The sequence below is a fragment of the Polyodon spathula genome, chromosome 3 (genome assembly GCF_017654505.1).
Source record: "Polyodon spathula isolate WHYD16114869_AA chromosome 3, ASM1765450v1, whole genome shotgun sequence".
In the NCBI taxonomy this organism is placed as follows: Eukaryota; Metazoa; Chordata; class Actinopteri; order Acipenseriformes; family Polyodontidae; genus Polyodon; species Polyodon spathula.
In genome coordinates this window covers 31,037,295-31,062,106 of record NC_054536.1, presented here as the reverse complement: position 1 = coordinate 31,062,106, position 24,812 = coordinate 31,037,295, and the positions used below count along the sequence as shown (strand labels likewise).

General features: G+C 41.9%; 1 protein-coding gene across 3 annotated transcripts; it reads right to left on the bottom strand.

Moving 5' to 3' along the window:
- Positions 1-704: 704 nt before the first annotated feature.
- On the bottom strand, positions 705-23,050 carry LOC121312973. 3 transcript variants are annotated; one of them, XM_041245017.1, is made up of 9 exons: positions 22,679-23,046; positions 6,514-12,228; positions 5,516-5,791; positions 4,928-5,016; positions 4,018-4,101; positions 3,272-3,418; positions 2,797-2,928; positions 2,550-2,672; positions 705-852 (listed from the first exon to the last, which is right to left on the bottom strand). In XM_041245017.1, the coding sequence occupies exons 1-9, from the start codon at positions 22,767-22,769 to the stop codon at positions 838-840; spliced, it is 6,672 nt and encodes a 2,223-aa protein (XP_041100951.1). In that variant the 5' UTR covers positions 22,770-23,046; the 3' UTR covers positions 705-837. The 3 variants fall into 3 exon arrangements, with proteins under 3 accessions (XP_041100951.1, XP_041100952.1, XP_041100953.1); XM_041245018.1 differs by lacking the exons at positions 705-852; positions 2,550-2,672; positions 2,797-2,928; positions 3,272-3,418; positions 4,018-4,101 and adding an exon at positions 4,108-4,519 and having other exon boundaries at positions 22,679-23,049; XM_041245019.1 differs by lacking the exons at positions 705-852; positions 2,550-2,672; positions 2,797-2,928; ... (2 more) ...; positions 4,928-5,016; positions 5,516-5,791 and adding an exon at positions 6,016-6,119 and having other exon boundaries at positions 22,679-23,050.
- Positions 23,051-24,812: the final 1,762 nt, after the last annotated feature.

Here is a 24,812-nt window from a genome sequence, read left to right as displayed (position 1 = left end):
CACAGAGTACTTTGTCATGCATTTGTCTCCTCTCAAATTGACTACTGCAACTCTATATTGTGGTTACCCGGCACTCACTATAAACTGATTGCTGCTAGTTCAGAATGCTGCTGCCAGGATCCTTACCAGATGTAAAATACATGATCATATCACCACCCCCACCCCACCAGTTTTACAGTAATATTGTAATCCAGCACATTGTCTAATCCGGCACAATTTTCCAGTCCCAAGCGATGGCGAATTGGACATTAAGAGCGCATAGACCTAGGACAGAGACTAGGAGACACTTATTTACACACATTCACACAATCATGTTGTTGATGTAGAATCCTAGGATGAACCAACTACCAGGAGTCGGACAAGATCTGATGGGCTGAATGGTATCCTCTCATTCGTAAAGTTTAAGCAAGCACATTTGTCTCTGTCTTTGAGAGAGGCCCAGGAGTGAATGGAGGAGGTAGTTCAGGTGACAACAATAATAATAATAATAATAATAATAATAATAATAATAATAAATCATTTTTCCTTCTTCTGCTGTAGTCACTGTAGTTATGGTATATTGTACTGGTTTGTAAATTAAATTGGTTCTATTACATAATTTCCCTCATTTACTGTAATGTGTATTGTGAGATAATCTACTGCAATTGAGAGTTCTGATTAGTTAGACATGATGCAACGGTGTATATTAAAACCACTGAGCCAGGTTAGTTATAACAGACTGTTTTATTGAGCGGGATTAGCAATGCAAGGTAGCAACAATACAGTTCACTCTAAAGTGTATATGAGCTGAGGGTCACTGTGCAGGGACAAAAATAGCCTCCTCACCCTCCAGAAAGCCTACATGGTCAGCTCCTGCAAAGAGGGAGAGGGAGGGTTAGAGGGAACAAACAAAATAATAATAAAATAACAAAAGTTCCAGTAGCTGTGGTGTGCTGTGGACCAGCTTTGTTTACAGACATTTTTTTTTTCCACTTTAGGAAAAGACCACAGCCCAGGTAAAGGTTTGCTCACCACGTTGAGGGTTATGCGGGTCGCAAATGGCCGTTATGCAAAATGTGCCATATTCGAAACATATTTTTGCATACCACAATCCGTTTTGCCCCTGTGCATATTTTTGTGTTATATGTTGTATGTATTGTGTTAATTTTGGTGTATTGTAGTTGGTACACGGGATATAATATGAGTTCTGAACATGAGTGATATAAAATGTATATTTGTATTTAGGCACAAGGATTGCACAGCACTTCACGTGCAGGTAAACGTAATAATATGTGAGCACGGGAAAATGCACTAGATTAATTTACGTGCAGTTGTACCGAGCTCCAACTGAATGATTGATTCGCAATCGAGTCTCAGTACAGCTGTATAAAAGCAGCATGTTTTCACTCACTTGGGATTTTGTGTTCGGGAAGTGGAGAATGGGTGAGAGACGGAGTTAAAAATATAATATTTACAATTGCTACTAGTGCTCGAGGGCCAGCACTCTACATGTGTGTTTAGTGTTCATCCACTGTCTTGTTTAGTTTTGTCAGTTTTGTTTACCTTTTTATTTTCGCTGCAAGTATCATGTCCTGTTTTGGTGTGCTGTTTGTTTGTTTAAATCTTATATTTTGTTTATTAAATGCTGAGTGCAACGAAGTGCTCAGCTTCACCAAACTCCATGTCTCTGTCTGTGCTGTGTTGGTCCCTGTTTCTGGTCTGACGTCACCCACTACAGACGTATTTGTGACAAGCCTACTCTATCCTGTGGTCCATTGTTTCATTTCTCCCTTTAGTAGCTTATTTATATATTTGTGGGGGTGGGCATGCAACTTCAGGAGTGCCAATGCTACCGACGTGTGTTGAGATTGGATTCTGCATTCCATGTGCAGGTTACATTTGAGTGTAGACTCGTCTGAGGAATATTGGTATGTACTGTACCCCTGAATTAGCTGCTTGGCAGGATATTGTTAACAGTCCATTATCAAGTAGTATTCTAATTCTGCGCATTCACGCATTGCTCTTGTGCATTTATGTTATATTGGTAATGACTGCGCAGGTGGTTTTTGTGAGGCACAAACACATTTGTGAATTGAGCAAAAAACCACTATTGTACAACTTCAAGCACAAATTTTTTCGTGGCACAAATTTTGCGAGGGGATTGCACATCGCTTTGAATGTCTGGGCCCACTTCTGTTGCTACAGTACTATAAGGTAATTTCTTGTGTCACAGGGTGTTTATATCAGAGGGCATTGTTTGAAATATTTGGTAATTACACTCTTAACAAATATCACATTTCTTCAAAAAATGACAAATTCAATTTACAGAACACTATCGCCAGATTAGTCTTAAGCCATTATTCACTTTTTGCAATTAATGCTTGGAGTTAATAACTTTAAAAATGTAGCCCAAAAGGATATTGTGAAGCTTCACCAGTCCATCATTTTGTAAAATGATTAACAGTAGCTGGTCCAGTGAAAATAAGATGTTTGAAGCCTGGTTTAAATTAAAAACCTTTGTAAACTTGTATTTTCCATACAAAAAGAAATATTAGGTTATCAAGTTGTACCATAATGGCATTGACGATATCGTTTTTGTTGTGTCTCAGCGCTCTGACTGCCTTTGCTCGGGAGACATTAGCCTGAGCCATCACCAGCTCGATATCACGAACCTCCAGACCCGTCTCGTCCACCTGAGACAGAAACAGAGAGAGGGAGAGGGAGGGGGAGAAGGAGAGATAAGCAGATTCCAGTTAGAACATTGTTCTCACAGAGTTGCGAATCCCCACTTTATTGGTTTGGGCGATCTTTGGTTACCTCCTCCTCCTCCTCGCTCTCCTCCTTGATGGTCAGAGTGGGCATGGTCTCAGTGATGAGGGGCGAGTGCTCCATTGGGACCTTGAACTTCTCCGCAGCTGCCTTGTGCACCTGTTGCGATAGGTCCTCGATCTGCAGAGACATAGCACAGCACACTCAGAGACAAGATACACACACAACCACATAGGCAGTCTTACACACCCACTCACAATGATACATTCAAACATACAGTCACACCCAAACACACACACAATCACACACATACACATAGACACATTGTCATGCATACAGTCACACACAGACATGCATATACATGTACAAACACAGTCACCAAGATGTTCGTACACAGTCACATGGAGTAACACACACACAGTCACAACCAAGATCACATACATAATCACATGCACATAGTCACACTCAGACACACAGTCACACAGGGACCCACAGGCAGCTGTGAGCGTTCAGGGCCCCTCACCTTGGCCTCTCCAAAGACGATGTAGATGTCAGAGGCAGGGCTTTTGAAGACGTCGGGCTTGGTGATGACGAACAGGATGTTTTTGGATTTACGAATGGTGATGCGGGTGACACCGTGAACTTGCCGCAGGCCCAGCTTGGACATGGCCTGAGGAGAGAGAGTTATAAACACTGCCCTTGAAACCAACAATCTGATAAAGCTGTTCTGACACTGCTACCCACTCCTCTATCCTCACTCTTAGGATATTTTCTCAGATCATTGTTTTTGATATATGGCTGGGCTTGGATTTATCGTTTATTATTTTTGAGACCTCCAGCCCACTGTTTAACCCCCGACACCCTCTTTTGTCCTTACCACACCACTCACATCAGATAGGAATGTTAAAAACTAGATTTATCTGTCTATACCAGACATCTTTGGTCTATGAATAACAATCGCATCTAGAGCAGTGAGGAAAGCCTATTGCCCCAAGCATGACTGTAACCAGTGTCATTGTCACTTAGCATTAACAAGACCCGAATTCACCAAGTTTCAGTCAATAAAATAAAATAAATAAAAATGTGCCATGTTCTCTTCACAAACATTTGCCATGCTTTTTAATATGCTTTACCATACCTCTATGGGCTTTACAATGCTTATCTGTGATTTACCAGGCTTTCACTATACTTTATTACACTTTGCTTTGCTTTTATTAGGATAGAAGCATTACGCCGGTTATCTGGGTCTGGTGGTAGTCCATGCCTCACCTTGCGTGCCTTTTTCTCACTGCGGCTCTGCTTGGCTTTATTGAAGGACTCGTCTCCTGTCTCCACAGAGTGTGAGAGCTGGGACTTGATGGAGAGAGATGGAGGCACATCAGGGACAGTCTGGCAACACTAACGCAAAGTCTGACAACATTGCATAAGGGCATACACATGTTCAATACATGTGAATGCTTCTACTTGTACTGTCTGACTTGTACAATAGATGGATGGTGTAAACTATAAACTCCAAACTCCAGTCTTTCCATTACAGAATGTGAAGGCTATTGTTTCTCAGACACCTTTTTTTAAACATTGTTCTCTGTTATATTACATTTGACCTTGTGAATAAAAAAATTAAAAAATAAATTAAATTGTAAAATGTGTAATTTCAAAGGTTTTACAGTCTTTCAAACAAACAAACAAACAAACAATGAATAAAGAAATACATCACAGGGAAAGAGAAGCAGAATCGATCATATTGAACTAACGGTGTCTCGATTTCCCCCTGTAAGAAATGAAAGCTGTCAGCATTGTTTGTGTCCACAAGCAGCAGGCAGGCTACACAGAGCCCAGCCATACAGTTACTGTGTGCTGTCCATGGTGCTGATAATAACAGCGTACTTCAGTACAATTAGTACACAATGTCTGTCATTGCACTGTTCATGGTGCTGAAATATCTGAAAGCCGTAACCCTATGTTGCATTGTATCACATTGTCTAGCATAGGCATTCTAATATTTTAATAGTGTTTATTTTAATAAGATGCAATAACAGCGGATGCTTCTATTGCAAAACATCATAATTTTATGCTTTTGTTTGGACACTGAATCTGGATTAATGAAATTATTTTACAGTATTCAATTGTTGTGTAATGTGACTATAATGCAATGAATATTCAATACCCCAACACTCACCTGGGACTGTGAGGGGCGAGGAGCTTGTATCTCAGGTTCTTCTAGATCAGGCACAGACCCATCACTGTCTGAATCATTGCAGGACCCTGCTGCTGGGTGAAAGAATCAATGCTAGTCACTGTTTTCTCCTTAGATAACACTTTCTCTGCAGCTATTCTGTGCAAAGCACATTTGCCTTAGTCTCACATTCATTGCTTCAAATACTCCAGCTGACTGTGTGCTTTTCAAAAACTTATTTAAAGCTAAGGTTTATCTGCCCAGGGGTAAGAGGAGCAGCTCTGCAGTACTAAAAAGACATGTACAATTAAACTTTTTTTTTATAAGTGTTCTTTATGTTGACATTGACATTCTTGTTAAGTTATTTTTAACACTACTGAATACTGTAAACCCCTTTAAGTCTGATGAAAGACAAACACATACCCTGTGTACAGTAAAGAAGATAGTTAAGATAGTGATTAAATTAATAGGGAATAGGGGACCTGAACAAAATAAAACGCAAGACAGCAACATATAATTATTTCAAGAATGGGAAATGTGATCAATGAAATCTCCCTCTTGCTCTCTGCTGTAGACACATTGACAATTTACCTTTGTGGTTGAAGGAGACATCCCACCGGGCCTGTCTGGCAGAGCCTCTGTCACTCGTGTGCTGCTCCACACTGGCAGGCAGCTTCTGCGGCAGGACCTGGGGGCGGTCCCTGCAAGGGAACTGAAGGTCTGGCTCGCTGGACGAGCTTGACTCGGTCTGGGTGGATCCAAGGCGCTTCTCCATGCGGCACTCCAGAGATATCTTCGAATGGGTGAGGCCATGTGGCTCCTCTGTGCAGTAGTCTGTTTGGTCCAAACTTTCCACCTTTGTGCTGGCTAAGAAGAAACAAGTTGACTGGATTAGAAACACGATTGAGATATCAGGTGTCTGGCATTGATGTAGTCAATCACAAACTACAGTTTTTACAGAAGCCTTCAGAACAAAAATATAAGGTGTCAGTTGACATTTTGAGTGCTCTGTCATCAAAAATAATGAATGCAATAATTATGATATTAAATAAGATGCTTGCATATGCATGTTCTTTTATCTACATTTACATTGCTAAAAAAAGAGTTTATATAAGGCTCTTAATTAAAATAAATGCACCAGTCTCTATCAAAAAATTACAGGGCTTACCTATTTTCATCTGTAATGTGGTCCAGTCTAGAATGTGAAAATACTGACTTTATCCATGACTTTACATCACGTAGATACATTTATGTAAATAATGAATTCATTTTACTACAGTATGAGGCTGTCTGTTTAAGATATTGTAATGCTGGCTCAGTGGCTATTGTAATTAATTTCAGTAGCTTTACACAGTCACACAGTTTTTAGCATTCACAGCAAACAGTCAAGTGTGCTGATTTCCTGTCCATCCGCCAATATTACCCCTAATATTTACACAGAAAACAGGGAAATGATTTGCATCAATTTTCACCAATTGTGTATTTTTATGTATGTAAACACTTTTTGAACATCTTATGCTGTATTAATATAAAAAACTCATTCATGTAAAAGCACTGCAGACCAGACATACAGACAGACAGGCAGATACCTTTTGACTTGTTTTGTGAGTTCACTGATTCCTGCAGCTGATGCTTCAGATCTTCAGGCAGGTGTGCCTCTTGGATGGTATCTAAAGAGGACTCCTTTGGTTCTGACCCTGAGTCCATGGGTGGATGTGATTGGTTAGGCGAAGCTGCCAGGGCATCAGGAGGTGAAGAAGTGAGTGAGTGAGCAGTGTAGGGGAATGCAGCGGGAGAGCACTGGGATTGATGTATTTGGGTGCAAGGATCTGCTGGGAAATGAAGAGGCAATGCTCTAGGCAATTCATCTGATCCTTCATCAGAACCTTGGCTCTCCTCTATGTGGATCTGGTGTGCAGAGCTGAAGGTGTCCTGCTTCTCTGCTGCTGCAGTGGCACAATCTGCATTGCATGAACTCTGGATCTCTTCCTCTAGATGAGGGATTTCTTGAATAATCCCTCTGTCCAGATTCCACTTTACTTCTCTGTTGCCATCTGCCTGTTTTTTAGAAATGTCAGCTTGGAATAAGCTGTCAGGTTTATCAACCTCCAAAATTCCCTTGTTTGGTGATTCTTCATTGTAAGATGTCTCTTCTAAAGTCTTTGAAATGTTTTCTACCCCATCCTGCTGCTCAGTAACATGGCCACCATCAACTGGTTCAACCTTGCCATGCCTCTCACTAGAAAAGTGGTCATTCTGGTCTTCACTGGTTGACAACTGGTAAACTACAGAGTAGTTTTTTCCTGCAGATTCAGACAGTTCTCTGTCTAGGGCAACTTCTCTATCTGCTGCTACTTCCTCTGACTCTTGTAGAACCATAGAGTACTCTTGATCCTGATCTTTCCTCCCCAGGTGGGTTTCTGCATCCAAAATGCTGCTTGAAGTGCTGGAAATGGTGTCTATGGAATCGATCTGAACACCCGGGTCTTTCTCACTCTGATATTTCATTGCTTCGCTAGTGTTTCCGTTATATTCTTCAAGGGAAGCACCACTCTTTCCTTGCTGTGTATAAGGCTCCTCTTCAAAGCAAGATTCACTTGTTTTCATGAACACAATGTTATCCTTTGATTGTTTATAATCTTTGTAAGAAGTTTCACTCTTTCCTTCTTCAGTATCTTCACTCTCAAGGGGAGAATCACTTTTAGTATGTTCTTTGTCTTGTTTCCCATAGAAAGTGTCACTCTTAAGTTTTTCATTATCGGCTTTCTCCAGTTGAGCAACATTCTTTGCTTGGTCATCTTCTTGCTCGTCAAAACCAGAGTCACTCTTTGCTTGTTTATTTTCCACCATTTTAAGGTAAGTTTCACTTTTTGCATTTTCAGGATCTTGTTTCACTAAGGGATTTTCATTATTTGGGTTCTCTTTTTCCTCTGGTTCAAAGCAAACAGCAGCCTCTGATTGTTCCTGTATCTTCTCCTCAAAGGCAGGACCACTCTTTGTTTCTTTTGTATCTTCTGTCTCCTGATTAGAGTCTCCTTTTGCTGGTCCACAATCTTGTTTATCAAGAGGAGTTCCACCCTTTGTTTTTTCTGTATCCTTTCTCACAAAGTCAGAACTGCTCTTTGTTTGTTCAGTGTCTTGCTCCAGAAGCAGGGCAATACTCTTTACTTGTTTAATATCCTTTTTCTCAAAGCCAGAGTCACTCTTTTGTATGCTGCTCTCCCCTATGTCTATGCTTTCAGAAACATGCATTTTTACAGCAGTTTCATCAGTTTTATTACCCCATGGGTTTTGCCTAGGTTTGAAAGAACCAAAAGAACCCCCAATCAAAGTGAAGGACGCTTCTGATTTAATGGACTTAATAGATTCTTCAGTGACATAAGCTTCTATTGATGCCTCAGTTAGGTCAGGTTGATCAACCACAGCCTCCTTAAGGGAGCTTCTTCCAGTTGATTGCTTGGTATCTGGTATTTTCTCTTGACATGCATCTGCTGCGATGTTATGTCTAGTTGCTTGTGTATCGGAAAGGTCCAACTCAGAACAGCTTTGCTTTGGCGGAGATTTAGAAAAGACTGTTTTATTTTCTTCCAGTTCCTGGGCTGTTTCTAAAGCTTGTGATGGCTGCGTTTCAGGACTAATTGCACCATCCCTGCCTGCAACTTCAAGAGGTTCTGGTACAAGATCAATAACACTCAACACAGATCCCTCCTGGCTAACTGGTAGTTGGTTCTCTTGCCCTGAAGTAGGAGAGGCTTTAGCTTCTTTGTTTTCATCCCTTGAAAGAATATAAAATCGTGTGCTTTCAGGACCAACTGAAGCTTTGCTCGGTGGACAGCTGTATTCTGAACTGACATTTTTGCATTTTTCCTCTTCAGTTTTCTTAACTTCTGTCACTTGGTGTGCCTTGCAAAGAGATGCACCTTGAGCGTCCTGAACTTTGTCTTCATCCTCTAGAAAATGGGAGCTTCCAACTTCCCCTCCCCCTGCTTCCGATATCTCCTCACTAGATTTCCAGTTAGACAGACTGGGCTGCATGACACATGTTTTGGAATTTGAATTATCGGGTACCACCTCTTCTTCCTGAAGTTCATTATAATCAACACTATAGTCAATGTATCCCTCCTGATGTGTGGCAGCATCAAAGGAACCAAAGTTTGCATACGCTGTAGGTTGTGTATGTGTCTGATGCGTTACCTCACATGTCAACAAGCTCTCTGTCTCGTACTCACAACTCTGTTCAGTGGGGAGTGGGATTGCAGACTCCCAGAAGCCCAGAGAAGCATCCTTTCCTGAGAGATTGGTTTCAGAGTTTTCTTTCTTTGGTGAAATTACTACCATGCTATAGGCATCATAGGATACATAGTGGTGGCCCAAACTGGTTTCATCAATGCAAGGCTGGTTTTCAGCCAGATTGTCCTGGTTCAGAGAAGCTTCTGAAGTCAGGTTATCAGATGCTATGACAGTCAGGTTATCATTGATATTGGAAGGGATTTCTGACATTGCAGTGACAGGTATGTTGCTTGGTCTCTGGTCATCTTTGGGGTGTGATAACAGAGGTACTCCTTTATTGAGGTCATTTGTAGCAGTTTCATCCAGGTTTATTTTCAATTCAGTGCCCTCTGTGCTGTTGGCATTTTGCTGATCAGAATTTTTGACATTTAAAGTGTTTACTTCCTCAATGGATATCTCTTCGCAACAGGCCTCAACTTCGTTTTCTAACACCTGGCATTCTGTTCCACAAACAGGAGGTTCCCTGCTTTCTAGATCATGGACCAACTCTTCTGAAGGCAACTTCAGTTCACTGTGTTCTGGTAAAATGGATTGATGCGTTTTAACCTGAAATGGGTTTTTGGTCACCTGAATGTAAGCTGCATCTGCTAATCTCTCCGGAGCTTCAGCACTGGAGACACAGACTTCTGCACATTTTTCTCCAGTCTCCATCTCCAAAGATGATGTTTGTGCTTCTTCCTTCCAGTCGTCTGTGCCATCTTCTTGATCTTCATTGTTCTTGATTGGCTCCACTGTCGCAGAACCAGACTCCATCCCCTGGCCTGTTTCTTCAACTTTCTTGGGATATAAGGCATCACCAGGGACCAAATGTGGAGCTGTGCAGGTGTCTTTCTGTTTGTCTCCATTGTCAGAGAAACCAGAGGAGACCTCCATCTCACTCTCGCTCTCACTTCTACTCCTCGAGTTTAAGGAGTTATTTTTGGGCGCCTTTGAATCTGCAGGGTCGTTGGGGCTGAGGACTTTTTCTTCTATCACAGCATGCCTCTCAGTGCTGTACAGCCTCTCATCCTCTTCCTCATTATAGGATGCAGAGTCTGACCATTCCTCAGTGTCATCCTGGTACAGAAAGGATGCTGATGCGTCTTCCTTATTGATGTCCTCATTGCATTTCTCCTCATCTTCCCCTTCATCCTCCCCCTCGTCTACATCACCCTCCTCTTCTCCTGCGGCATAAGCATCCATGTCATTCCCTGGCTCTCCTGATGTAGGGAACAATGTGATCTCCATGGAATCTACCTGAAAGACCAAGTTAGCATGGAAGGGCAGCAATGAGGCAGGGATCATATAATCACTTCCAATGATCTCCTCTACACAGAAGCCAGGGAATTCTGAGGCAGAGGACAAAGTCTCCCCACAGGGGCTGTTGTTTTCTGTGTCAGAAATCTCAGAGGAGCAGGTGGCTGGGGTCAAACTTCCGGCATCAATGGTGGCTAATCGATGGCTAAAGGTGCAAGGAGAGGACAACTCTAGAGAAATGTCTTCTTCTGTACTAAGAGGTGCATTACGGGCAGCGAAATGTTCAGCAACACAAGCATCCAAGTCCAAGTCTTGGTCCTCGTCCATAGTCAGTTCATTTTGCTCCAGTTCCTCTGGAGTCTCCAGAGAACCTTCTGATTCGTCTTCAGAGGAACTCCTGCTGCTACTGCTCCTCTGTGGAGAATTTCTGTCTCTTTCTGTCACCCAGCCAGGACGGCAGGTTTCCCTTTTTATTCTGTCCACCTCCCTGCCACTTCTGTGGCTGGTCACAACTTCCTCCATGAAGCCAATATTCTCCACCAGCTGCGGCTCACCAGGTTTGAAGTTATCAGGGGGCTCCTTGTCCATGTTGGGTCTCTCTTCATCACCAGTCTCCGACAGAGATTCAACGTAACAGGTGGGGGCCTCCATCAGCTCTCCCTCAGCAATGAGGTTTGGAGAGCAGGAAGGAGAGGTGTTAGAGTTGCAAGATGAAGTCCAACTGCTGCCCTCGGCTGTGATGTAGGATCCAGAGGGGGAGGTGGGTGGAGAGCAGAGACCCTCACTTTCAAAGAGGTCTAGGAGCTCCTCTGCAGGGGAGCTGGGGCTGGTGGAACAGTAGCTGTGGTTCTTAAGGTGTGAGTAGTAGACCATCTTGATGGGGGTCGACGGAGCAGTAAAGTAGAGGTCAGGCTCTAGGCTTTGAGTAACATCCATCTGCTGTGATTCAGCTTCCTGGGACCTGCTTGTGCAGCAAGGTTCTGAAAACAAGGAAGGCACTTCACCCTGAGTTTGTGGTGATTCTAATTGGGCAGTCTCCCTGTCATCCTCCGGAAGCGGAGTAGTAATGTCTAGGCTACCTCTCTCTGCAGAGTCTGGGTCGTTAGATTCCTGAACCAGACCAGACAACTCCTGCGGGATTTCCTTTACCAGTCCCCCATCATGTGCTGGGAGACACTTCTCTGAAGCAGAGTCGCACTCTTGGCCTGTGTCGAGCTGTGTGTCTTCTTTCTCTTCCTCTTCCTCTTTCTTGTGGCCCTCACCTGCCTTGTTGCTTGTTGCTGTGGCCCCCAGGGAGCACTCGTCAGCTGCAGACCCTTCATCTTCAGTCTTTTTTGCCTTTTCTCCCAAACCGCCAATCCGGCCATCCACTTGTGCTTCTATGTTTCTCAGCAAGGCTTCCTGTCCCATCACCACTCTGGCGTCTAGAGTCTCTGGCTCCTTGTAGTCGCTTTCCACCTCTGTGCCAATGAGCACTTTGATGCGTTCCATCTTGACTGGCTGGTACCCATGCTTGCAGGGTCCCTGTGTGTACTTGTTCACTGAGCATGCTGCTCCAGGGCTGGGCCTCACATCAGTGCCACAGTCGTTGCTTGCTCCTTCTGGCTGGGGCCGGTCCCCAGAGCTGCTTTGCTGTCTCCTGGGGAGCCTTGGGCCAAAGGGGGAGGTACATTCAGGGCTGTCTGATGGGGAGAGCTGGGAAGGAGTGAGAGGTGAGGGGATTGAAACGCAGTCGCTGGGGGTTGAAGCGGAGGAAACGGAGGTGTGGCAGGACTTGTCTACAAGGATGAAAACAGAGAGAAGAGAGATGTGACAAAAGAAACACAAGAAAGAAATAGGCTTTAAAACAATTAATTTGTGTGGCAGGGCAGAAACCCTGCTTGTGTAAATAGTGTGTGTTTGGGAATGTAAGATTGGCAGGGATTGGGTTAAATATGTCCCTGCCAGCAATCACAGGTGTGACCATTCCTCAATTAGTTTATTGGTGCTAACTGGGGAGTGGCCACATATAAAAGGAACCAGAAATCCATTGTCTGGTGGGGGAGTTTGGGGTGTTAGTGTTGTGATTTTTATAACTTGGTAGCGAAGGCAATTGCAACGCCATAGCTACACAGGCGGGCACTTAGTGAAACCATGCTTGTTGACATAAAGCAAGAGAGTGTCCGCTCCACGGAGAGAACTAGTACACGAAACCCTCAACTACCAGACGTGCTAGTGAAGGCTATGTCCAGCCGGGATCGTCAGAAAGAGCCGGCGTCACCGTGAGCATGCCAGGATTTCTGAAGCCCAGAAGTAGGTCAGTTTAGGGGATTCACTCCCAAACTAAGTACAGTGAGGGTTAGTAGTGTGATAGGTTCCTGGAGCGGGATGTTCCTTTTATACATGTGGCAACGCCCCAATTAGGAGCAATTACCTAACTGGGGAATGGCCACATGTGTTATTGTTGGCAGGGACTTAACCCCACCCCTGCCAATCTTACATTCCCACACACAAACTATTTACAGCAGCATGGCTTCTATCCTGCCACAATATGCCTCCCAGAAGCTCCAACCATTATTCCACACCGCCTCCATGTCTCCAAGTTTTAACTATTAAATCACACTGTGTCCCAGTCCTTCAACTCTGATTACTAAAGCATACTTCATTCATTACTCTGAATCTGAATCACAGTTATTGATTTCTTTCCATCATTGTTTTCACAATCAGCTCTTGAGTGCAATTACATAACAGAAAGAAAAACAACTCTCTCTATTCGTTGGGTGTTGGCATCCAGAACCAGCTCCTCCCTCTTTCCCTTACTGCCTCTTATTTCTCCTCCCTGCTGTGTCTTTTATCCAAGATGTGCAATAATGTCAACTAAATGTCAATGAATTAAAGGACTGAGCATCACAGGGAACAAGCAAAAAAAAAACACCTTATTTTACCCCCGATTTTGTCCCCAATTTGAAATGTCCATCATTTTTATTCTCACTGCAGCAATTCCCCGCACAGCTCAGGGGAACCGAAGGTTCAATGGGCGTCCTTCGATACCGCAATCATCCTCTTTTACACCCTTGAACTAAAGAGCGTCAGCGAGTTCTATCGTGAATCTTGAGATTAACCCACACTGTGAATGCTGGATGTGGGAAGACCTTCAGTGCTTTATTGTTTTCTTTTTTTTCCTTTTTTGCGTTTCATTTTTTTTTTCATTTGAGGCCGGTTTTTCAAAACTTTTAATCTGGATCAAAGTGATCCGGATTTTGTAATCCTGTATTTTGTGATTGAGATTACTTTTATCTGGATCATTTTGATCTGTTTTTTTTTTTTTTTTTTTTTTTTTTCCAGAAAATGTCACTGCTGGATTATATTTATCCAGATAACAAATTCTCACAATTATGAAATCTAGTTTTTGAAGCAGGCTAGTTCTTAATTATTTTTTTTAAGCAGCCTTATTTATGATATAACTTAATTTAACAAAATAAATAAGATTGTGGTATACACAACTTAATGATTAATACACAACTTTATTTTGTTTTATTTTATCGTCTTCCTCGTCAGTCGGGGTCCACATCTCTCAAAAGAGCTTCAGGAGGCTGAAGTGAAGGCTAGGCTATGCTTTTTTTTTTTTAATTTTATTTTAAAGCTATACCACTAAATATGTGTTTTCTCTTTTGCTTGCATGGATACAAAACTTAGATTAATATATAAATATTATATTCTAACAATCAATTTGAACGTATAGCGTGTGTTTGCTATGACAATTCAAACAAAATATCAATGTTCTATAATGATTTAAAAGCTAAATCCTGGTATTTTGAATCAAAGTAATCCGCGATATTCTCTTTAAATTCTGAAAAACCCAACTGCAACATTTAATCGTGATTAAAAGTGCGATCAGATTACCAAAACGAAATCCGGTTCACAGTAATACCGACCGCATTTTGATGTTTTGAAAAACCTAATTGCACAATACAATCTAGATCAAACAAGAAATCCGATTAAATACCGGCCCCAGGAGAACAGCCAGCCCTGCAGGTGTCCGCTTTTGAGGTCACTGGGCGCCCGGCCAGCAGAGAAGTGAGAGGGACCCCACAATATTTTATTATTCATGCTTACATTTAAAATCATGTATGTGAAATCAAATCGACTACATAATAATAATAATAATAATAATAATAATAATAATAATAATAATAATAATAATAACAACTAGAATAATAATAATAATATGAATACATAACAACTAGAACTGTCAGGCAGTTTTACGGCTCCCAAGCCCCAGTATCAGTACCCGTCTAAGTGTGTTTAGTTCTCAAGGTGCCAAGTTTAAAATCAGTAACTTCAACAGTTCCACAGAAGATTTCAAAAGTTTTTTTCTTTAAAAAATGCGTCAGGCAGCCATCTTGTTTAACATGAGTTTCTTAAAAGTCAGTTGTATTGCTACAGTGTCAAGGATGATGCTTGTGAAGTTTCGAGTTGTCAACTGAGGTAGTTTGAAATTTCAGATGTAAACATACACCTGGAGGCCATATTGTTTTATACAACATAACCATTTTGACATATCTGTATTCCATTGTTACCGGGACAATAACTACCATGTTTGGAGTTTGTTGGTCAAACGGTGCTCAAACAGCAGCAGTTTGCTGTTACGGGCGCATTTCGTTAAAGTTTGTGGCAGCCATTTTGACATTCAAATTTATTGCAGAAACTTCTGCTTCGCAAACATGATGCGGGTTTGGATGCTGATGATATATGTCAAGTGTCAGATCAATCACTTCACCGGTTCCCAAGAAGAAGATTTCAAAATGTTTCTAAAAAAATGCATCAAATGGCCATTTCTGTTTTTTGTCAACGCAATTTTTTAAAGTCAGTTGTATTCACACAGTATCAGGGAAGATGCTCGAAGTTTGTTAGTCATGTAAATAGTTTGTCAACTGGCGCAGGTTTAAATTTCAAATGTAAAAGTACAAAATGGCAGCCATCTTTTTTTATAATACATCACCATTTTCACATATTTGTATCTCATTGTTACTGGGACGATAACTAACAAGTTTGGAGTTTGTTGGACAAACGGATTTCAAACAGTAGCAGTTTGTTGTTAGGGGCGTGTTTCGACAAGATTTGAGGAAGCCATTTTGACATTAAAATTTATCACAACAACTTCTGCTTCACAAACTTGATGCGGGTCTGGATGCTGATGATATATGCCAAGTTTCAGATCATCGTTTCATCGGTTCCCAAGAAGAAGAGTGCCAATTGCAAGGACGCAGCAGCAAATTTTTTTGAGCATCTGACAGCCAATGTATCCAACTTGTTACCTGCCAAGTCAGAACCTGATCAGTCACACAGCTTCGAAGCAGCAGCAGTTTAAAGTTTTGGGAAGAAAAAAATAAATTAAAAAAAAAAAAAAAAAAAAACAAACAAACAAAAAAACCTTTAACAATAATAATAGGCTTTCCCGCATTTGGCTGTGAAGCCTAATAATAATAATGAAATGTGTGTTGTAAAGAGTAAAATAACTACTTTAATAAACTATATCAGATGGCTGGGCAAAGTACTATGCAGTAATTCAATCTGGAGGTTCATCTGCTAGTCCTCGATTTGTCATTTCACCTCCTGTCTTCTCTCTCACTCTCAGTTTAGTAGCTCCTTAAGGGGTTACTACACCAAATGACTTTCAACGAATGATTTGATTCTGTCATTGAGGAATGACCAAGAAAATGAAGAGGTCACTTCTCAAGGGCTGAATAGAATTGGCAGGTCATAGCATTGCCGTTAAGTAATCAGTCAGAAAAACTTACAGAAATCTATGATCTATGCACCACATAGAAAATAACTACTTTTCACCCATCAAAAATAAAAATACAACACAAATAAAAACCCTGTTCCATAACTTCATTGATATGGGTCTGGTGTTATTGCTTAATTATTGGTTCATTGCAAACCATGCTGTAGGCGGTACCTAGGACACAGACGAGTTATCATAACAACGAGCAGTGTTGTGTTTCACTGCACAAACCCATACGTTATTCAACCTGACAAAATCATGAAGCAAATCCTTAAAATTGTTTTGTAAAATGTATTTTACTGTACATCGTCTCATCTGGTAGAACAAATAGTGCCAGTGTCTCGTACCGTGTTGCGTTCATCAGCTTGCTACTGTGGAAACTAAACATCTCACTCCTTGTCCTTCCACATTACAAACTAAAAATAACAACAAAATCAGATGGGTTTCTTTATGAAACACCTCTACTTTCTACTGTCTAAATGACTGTATGGTAAGCCTGGGGGTTTCTGCACAGTATACTGTACAACCCAGAAAATCTATTTGAATTGTGTTTGAAGCTATTTCTAAAAATGGGAAGGGAGTGAAATGAAGATGATAATGCACCTTCAGGATGGGAGATTAGAGCTTTTCACTTCCACAGTCATCAAATATTCATAATATGGATTCATAAAGAACGCATTTCACTGGATGAGTGTGAAGAATGATTGCTACTACTGCTGTATAATTAATCAATCATCCCTAATGTAGATGCAAATGATTTGTCATATATTCCTTGCCGCATACCAAGCTGTTACTTTAAGATGTATTCCGAATCATTAAATATGGTGCAGGGGATTTACTCCAAGCAGAATAATAATCCTCAGATATTGTGTTGTGTTTTGTTTTGTTTTTTTATTAAATAAGGGAAAAAGAAAAAAAAAAGAAGCTTAAAAATGAAGAAATAAACAAGCAAAGTGAAAGGCTGTGCCCCCCCCCGTGTCAAAAGGGAGACACATAGAAAACTTACAGAACAAGAAAAATGTGTAAGAAATTATGCTAAACAAAAGATAAAATGTATAGACATTTTGCAGATTCAGCAAGTAAGGAACTTATCTGTAAAAATGCTTTGGTACTTGTGAATTCTTAATTTTTCATACAGTTAAAAAATTAAAATACGGCTGTATAATACTGAGTGATGTTTCCTGTGATATTGAAGTGCATGACAGCCCCGTGCAGCCTGTGAGTGGATGGTGCCTGTGGGGATGTAGTGTTCAAAGGAGCTGGAACTCAAGAGTCAGATTCATGTAAGCCATTGATTTGCTTACAATGCCTGAAAATAACAAGGAGATTATCTTTAAATTGGTCAATAGCACATCTCTAATGGTCAGCAGCAGGCTTTCGGCTTGGCTTTTTTGACAACACATTCTCTGTTCTTAACAAAATGGACGGTGGCATGGAACATAGAAAGAGTATTCAAGCATAGGCAGGCTTGGTAAAGCAGATAAAGGCATGGTGAAGCACAGAGAGGGCTCTGTAAATGCATAGTGCCATCATGGGAAAAGCACTGTAAACTGCATAATTGCTTTGCACGTGTCTCAAGAAAAATACAGTCAAACTCTTAGCAAACATCCCCTGTGAAATATTGATGTTTTTCATGAATATTTATGGTAAATTCACCAGCATTTCACAGGAGACAGAATCAGTGGCAACCGGCTGGAGATGGAGGCTGGCAGGCAAGCAGGCAGGCCCTAAACAAGCAGGGGTGTACTGTGAGCAAGCAGAGTCTCACTCCATCCTCCAGGGCAGCACAGTACACACAGCGTCATATTTACAAACACTTTAATACTCAGTTTGTACCCTTTTTTGTAAAACAAACAAAAAACACTGCTAATGCAATAATCAAGTAAGGTGCCTAACATAGTTCTTAAATAATCTTATTTATTTATTTAAAATCAATATTTTGCTTTCTTAATGTGAATGTGAATTTGTCATGAAAGGGAATAAGGAGAAACTGCAAAAAATTTTTGAGGAGAAGAAGGACAGTATATTGCAGCCTGCCACCTCATTGGAAGTGTGGATTAGAGGCCTTAATACATCTGCTAGTACTACTAAACTTTTATGTCTGTGCATTTGCTATATTAACACTGACAGTGCTTCTGTGACATGCCAATAAAGAACAATTGAATTTGAATTTGAATGTACACATAGAGTGGTACAGGGAACAAGCCCGCAGAAACACTGGAGGGGGGGAGGGGGGGGTAGTGCAAAACAGAGAGAGCTGCACAATTGGACCCATGGCCCTAAGGGGATATGGGAAAGGGTTTTGCAAAGTTACGTGTTAGTCTCTAGCTAGGTCTTGAACCCATGTTGCAAGGGTGGGAAAAGTGAGAAGAAGTGAGAGAGAAGTGAGAAGAAAAAGGGAGGGGGAGAGAAAAGAGGAGACAGGAGAGCATATAAAGGAGATGGGGACAGAGGAGAGGAGTGGAGAAGAGATGAGAGAGGCGAGACGAGAGAGATTAGCTCAGGGTCACCAGCTTTCAATGGGATCAGGGAACCTGTCAGCTCACATGAGAAAGCAGAAAGGAGAGGTGGGGAGGAGGAGACAAGGAGGGAGCAGTGCAACAGAAACAGTTAGTGGGGGGAGTAGGGGGAGGGAGACAGAGTAGAGGGTAGAAATGGAGAGAAAGAGCAGGCGGGAGATTTAATAAAAAACAGAGGAGGGAAAGGGAGTTAATGAGTGGGGGAGTATAGGGGGAGAGAAGAAGAGAGAAAGAGTGGGGAGGAAGTGGGGGTGTCAAGGAGCGTGGGGTAGCAAAGGAGATGGAAGATGAGAATCAGCAATAGGTGATGAAGAGTGAAAGGGATGCTAGAAAAGGAAAAGAGAGGGGTGTGAGAAAGAGTGGAAGTGGAAACAGAAAAGGGGAAGAGAGTGACAAGACTAGTGATGGAGAGAGAGGAGAAAGAGAAGAGACAGAGAGAAGAGAGAGAGGAGACAGAGAGAGAGAGGAGACAGAGAGAGGAGAGAGAGAGAAGAGAGAGAGGAGAGAGAGGAGACAGAGAGAGGACAGAGAGAGAGAAGAGACAGAGAGAGGAGAGATAGAGAGAGACAGAGGAGAGAGTGATGCATACCTAACTTCATTAACTTTCTGATAATACTGCACTGTAGAAGGTGATGCAGGAGAATTAAAGAGTAAGTAGAGGGGTTCTGAAAAATATAGTGTTGCTACAACTGTTTAAATAAATTATCTGTAATTTTTCTTTTCATTGTTAACATGCTGATAACTTTTACACTTCTAACTTTGAAGTCTATTTCAAAGCTCTTTTCAAAATGGCCGCTCTAGTGCACTGATACTGTAAGGATTATTGCCCACATTGTCAAACAATAACGAACCATGATGGTACAGAGCAGAAAAGCTAGAGCACTTGTTGTTATGTTTTTTTTTGTTTTGTTTTTTTTAAATACTTTAGTGATTTAGAGGACAAATCTCAAACTCCAGTGCAGAACACTGTTGCTTGTTAAGGACAATTTCATTGTTCCCTTGGTTATCTCCTGGCGGTGGGGGATGGGTAGCTTTAACCACAGTTGGGCACGAGGGACCAGTGTTGGAGCTGCCCTCAGCATGATGACAGCAGCTGCCATTAAGCACGCCATATTGCATCACAGAAGGCATTGCTTAGCAACTAGCAGCAGTTAAAGATGTTGAACTGGCAGCTGTGAAGCCTGAAGTCTGTAGCAATAGGTGCGTGCAATACAGAATGCAACTGCAGAAAAAAAGCAACACAGCAACAGGAACACAGTATATTGATACGTCATCATTCCTGCTGCACAATTCTCCAATACAGTAATTACCAGCCCTGTCGAGCATCACTGTCACACACACAGCTGCCAACGAGCCTCAGCTTTGGGATGGGAGGGGAGGATAGCAAAGTCTGAGAGCGAATGAGAGAGAGGGGTCAGCGATATGCCCACCTGTCCACCAGGGACCGGGCTGAGAAAATCCAGCCACAATTCATATTCTGTTATTTCCATGCTAATGCAAACTTGTGTTCAAGTTCCAGTTTTAATTAAAAACAATCATGGCTCCTTGGAAAGTTTTATTGAATGCTCCCTAGGTCTTATGTTTTGTTGTGTTTTGGCATTTGCAAATATGGTCAAAAAGTCACTAACTGTTTGAATGTTACCAAAAAACTATGAAATAATACAACTCTGTATTTGTTAAATGAATGTTCTAATGCTTTCTTTCTTTCTTTCTTTCTTTCTTTCTTTCTTTCTTTCTTTTTTCTTTTTTCTTTCTTTCTTTCTTTCTTTCTTTCTTTCTTTCTTTCTTTCTTCTACTTCTAGTCTTCAGCACCCTGACAGAATAGAGGAGACCAATACACACTGCCTCTTCACAGTTTTCAGCACCCTGACAGAATAGATGAGACCCATACACACAGCCTCTACACAGTCTTCACCACCCTGACAGAATAGAGGAGACCCATACACATAGACTCTTCATAGTCTTCACTACCCTGACAGCAGGTCTCCAGAATCCAACAAAGACTCATAAGGAACCATATGCAAAAGAAGTGGAGAAGACATAAGAACATAAGAAAAATTACGAGTGAGAGGAGGAGATTGGTCCATTTCCTAGAAGCTGACCTCCATCCACAGTGTGTTGCTGAGGGATATGTCTTAGCAGACCTGGCCGTGTGTTAAGTGTGTGACCCTCGCAAAGACTCCCCCTTGAAACACCATGCTGTTACAACTGGAACTCCAGTGGTTATGAATGTTCTAGGATAGGGGACCCAACACATGCAGTACCAACTTTACATTGCAATGAGAAAGGGACTCACAACAGGTGGGGATGTTGAAATAACACCCCCAGAATGATTCAAAGCATCACAGGTAGAAGAGAGAGCTGAACCTGCAACAACAAAGCCGTGTCCTGTTTGCACCACCGCACGGCTGACTCAGCTCTGTGCCCAGCAGGCAATAATATGCTCATTGTGTGTTCTTGTTTTTCACTGTCTAGTGAAGCAAGCTGAAAACAGAGTCCCTCCTGATCCTAACAAGCATCATTATCACCCTCCCAATAGGGCTTCAACTTATTGATTAATTGTAGGAGCGAAGTTGAAGTTCAGGCAGGTTAATGACAGGTCACTTTATGTATATAACCAAGTTTGAAAAACGAAGTTGGTCGCTAATCTATCAGAAACATGAATGAAATGTGACGTCATTGGCAGGGTAGAGGAGATTGCTGCTAATGGTAAAATGAGATTGTCTGGTGGTTAATACAGCTAAGGGACTGGGAAGCAGTGTGGTCTACTGCTTTGAGCTGAGGGACTGGGAGGCAGTATGGTCTCAAAGTTCACATTGAGGCATTAGACATTTTTGAAATTTTAAAATTTCCCTCTCATTAATCTAACATTTGGTCCTCGAGGGACATGTCAGGCAATTATGGGATTATTATTTCTTTTTAAAAAAAGTCACTGTAAATAACTGGTTTCACTGGCTTGTGTCACTGAGGATATTTACAGTAAGATGAACTCAGGTGTTATAGTACATGAGCTGATTGATAATATCTGTACCATGGCAGCTTGTTTCACACTAAAAATATCTTGAACCAGGAACGTCTGACATTGTATTGTCCAATGTGGATCATCATATAGGAACTAGCATGACACAGTACACACACCTTACCATACATACATACTGTACAATCTATTTATATAGAAGGACCATTAAGATTCATGATGTACTATTGTTTTGCACATGTGGCAGAACTTGAAGTGTGAGTGGATGAGACCCGGGCCTCTCCCCATGCAGTCTTGGATAAGCTGTTTCAGTCAGTTTTAAAAACAACCAAATATTTACCTGCAACATGCTGCCCTGGCCTGGCTATGACAAATCAGAGGCATGGCTTACAATGACCATCTGGACTGGGACACCAGTAAACACGAACCCCTTTCCCAGCCACTACCAGCACAACCAGCAACAACCAGATTGCATGAAGCACTGGTTCTCTTCAACACTCTGCCCTTCTCAACCTCCCAAATGATAAATAAATAAATTAGCAGAACAATACTCAGTATGTCAGAAGGTGACGCACATCAACACAGTTATACAGTATATGTCGTGTCATGCCCACTGGAACTCACAGACAGCATGTCTACACTTGCTACTCTGGTTTCATGTTCCCTTTAAAAGGAAAAAATCAATAACTGCAGCTCTATATAGCAAGTTTGTTTATGCTTTCCTGGCCCTCTTCCAGTCCCTCTCCCTTCCTAACCCACCAGAATGCCAACCCAGCCTTCCCCTTCTTCCATCTCTTCCCCTGCTTCCTTCTCTTCCCCTGCTTCCCTCTATGCCCATGCTTCCTCTATAGTCTTTCCCTTTCTCCCTCTCCCTAGTTTCAAGGCCACCCTATGACCTGACAGCTTGTGAGCCAGGCAGCCAGCAGCTCTGTCCCCTCCCCTCTCTCCCTTTCTCCTTCACTCACCTGGACCAGGGGTGCATCCTCTCTCAGCTTCCTCCCCCTGCTCAGCTAGCCCAGGTGTGGTTGCCGCGGTCTGGGCTGCCTCTCCTGGCATGGTTCCCCCGCCCCAAAAAAACAAAAAAATTCGTCAATGGATGAATAAAAAATAAAGAGTATCTATAAAAAATAGAGCCACAGCAGCAGCAGCAGCACTAGGAGCTGGTTCTCGTTCACTGCCTGCTTCTAGACATTTATAATGCCCTGGCAAGGTCTCTGTGTCTGTCTCTGTCTTGCTGCCACTGAGTTTCTGCTGCGTTGCTGCCTGTTTGTGGAATTTGAGATGGAGCTGCAGTATTCTCTGTAATTGCAGCTCGCTCACTCGCCCTCTCTCTCTCTCTCTCTCTCTCTCTCTCTCTCTCTCTCTCTCTCTCTCTCTCTCTCTGAGCATCTCCCAGGCTGTGCAGGAGAGGCTGAAGGCTGGATCGTGATCTATGATGTCAGCAGATTTTTATATTTACTGGATGAAGCCGGGTGTGTGCTAAGCACTGCAAAGAGAGAGAGAGAAAGAGAAGGGAGAGATATGGGGAGATGTCTTACATTTCCCATCTACAGTATACTGAGGCGCTCCTGCTATGTCTCCCATGATATTCACCTCCCTTAACCCTTCTTTCTCCTAGCAACCGACTACCCTCTTAGGAATCAGAGCAGCTGCTTGCACTATGCTGCAGTTGGAAGCTGTCTCCTTTGTAGTTTGATTTGCACCCACCCCCCCGTTTTCCTCTCCCAAGCACATGTCCAGGTTCATCACATACCAAACAAACCCTGGGGAGAACCCCGCCATAAAAAGGTATGCATTGTACAAGAGATGTAATAACCCAAGGCATATATTTACTATATTTCAAAAATCACAATAATTGCATCTGTGTGCTTAGTAAGCAATCACTCAAAAAGTAGGTTATAATCAGTGGCAAAACAACGCAACATCTTGCTGCCTGAAAGAGACTCTCAGGATGAGCCGCACAGTTCAGAGGCTTGTTGTTCACTCTGCATTGCAGGAAAACGAGGTACTTTCCTGGATTTTAATATAAGACTTTGTAGATTCTGCCATCAGTTTACATTTCAGTTGTAGTCTGCTCGTTTATCCTTAATATAACCTGACTCGATTATTTGAAGAGTAAGTAGCTTGAAATGTCATGGTCTTTTTTTTTTTTAATGTATGCAAACACCCTGAGTGGTTCCTATTGCAAATACTCAAACAGTATTTTTTCTGTGTATATTTTTTCTGCTTTCACCCATATTCAGAAGATGCTTTTCAGTTTTAGTTGCCTGCCTTAGATATATGTAGTGTAGTCTAGTTCAGTCAAAGTCTTTATCGATGTAAAATCTAATCTGGCACCATCTAGTGATCTATAACTTTGGATGAAGTTTTCTTTTGTTTTGCTGGCAGTACACTGCTGTTCCACTAGATGGTGCTGGCTCTTACTAATAAAAAGACACTTTGTCTGATCTAGCTTACATTACACATGTCTACAGCATGCAGCACGAACTGAAGAACACAACACACACATTGGTATCTATCTCTGTCCTCTGTCCAAATGCTTATTGCAGTATAGACAAAGCGGTGATCTGGCTCAGACAGGGCAATATTGTGATTTTAATTTAATCTAGATTTCCATCTAGATGGCCCAAAATAAATATAATTGTGAATTGAATGCTTTTGTGTACAAATGTGTTAAAAAAAAAAAAAAAAAAAAAAAATAAAGCAATACATGTGTGCAACAGGGACAATTTTAGGAGACAAATATGTTTCTGAAAACTTATTTCTTTTCGTTCGGTGGTGGTGTCTAGTCCCACCAGCCTGGAGGTGTTTTATTTGTCCATCTGTCAGTCGGCCCCGGTAAAGTGTTCTCAATTCATTATCCTGATGCAGCCTCACTTGTAATCTGCTGTCTCTGTGACCCAGACCCAAAGCTGCATTCCTAAGTGCTGACCTTGTGTGCACCATAGTCCTGTGCTTCAAATAGATTGGATTGTGTATGTAACTCTCCTCCCTCTCTATCTGCAGGTAGGGCTGGAGCAGCAGGCTCCCTGATGGTCAGTAGTTATTTTGTCCTTTAATTAAAGTGGCCTTCAGGACATACCTCTGTTTAAACCTCAC

Coding starts and splice junctions, on each gene's coding strand:
- LOC121312973 (XM_041245017.1), bottom strand. CDS start 22,769: ATGCCAGGAGAGGCAGCCCAGACCGCGGCAACCACACCTGGGCTAGCT. Junction 5,017..5,515: donor TGTCTCCTTCAACCACAAAG/GTAAATTGTCAA, acceptor TTCACCCAGCAG/CAGGGTCCTGCAATGATTCA. Junction 2,673..2,796: donor AGAGCGAGGAGGAGGAGGAG/GTAACCAAAGAT, acceptor TTTCTGTCTCAG/GTGGACGAGACGGGTCTGGA.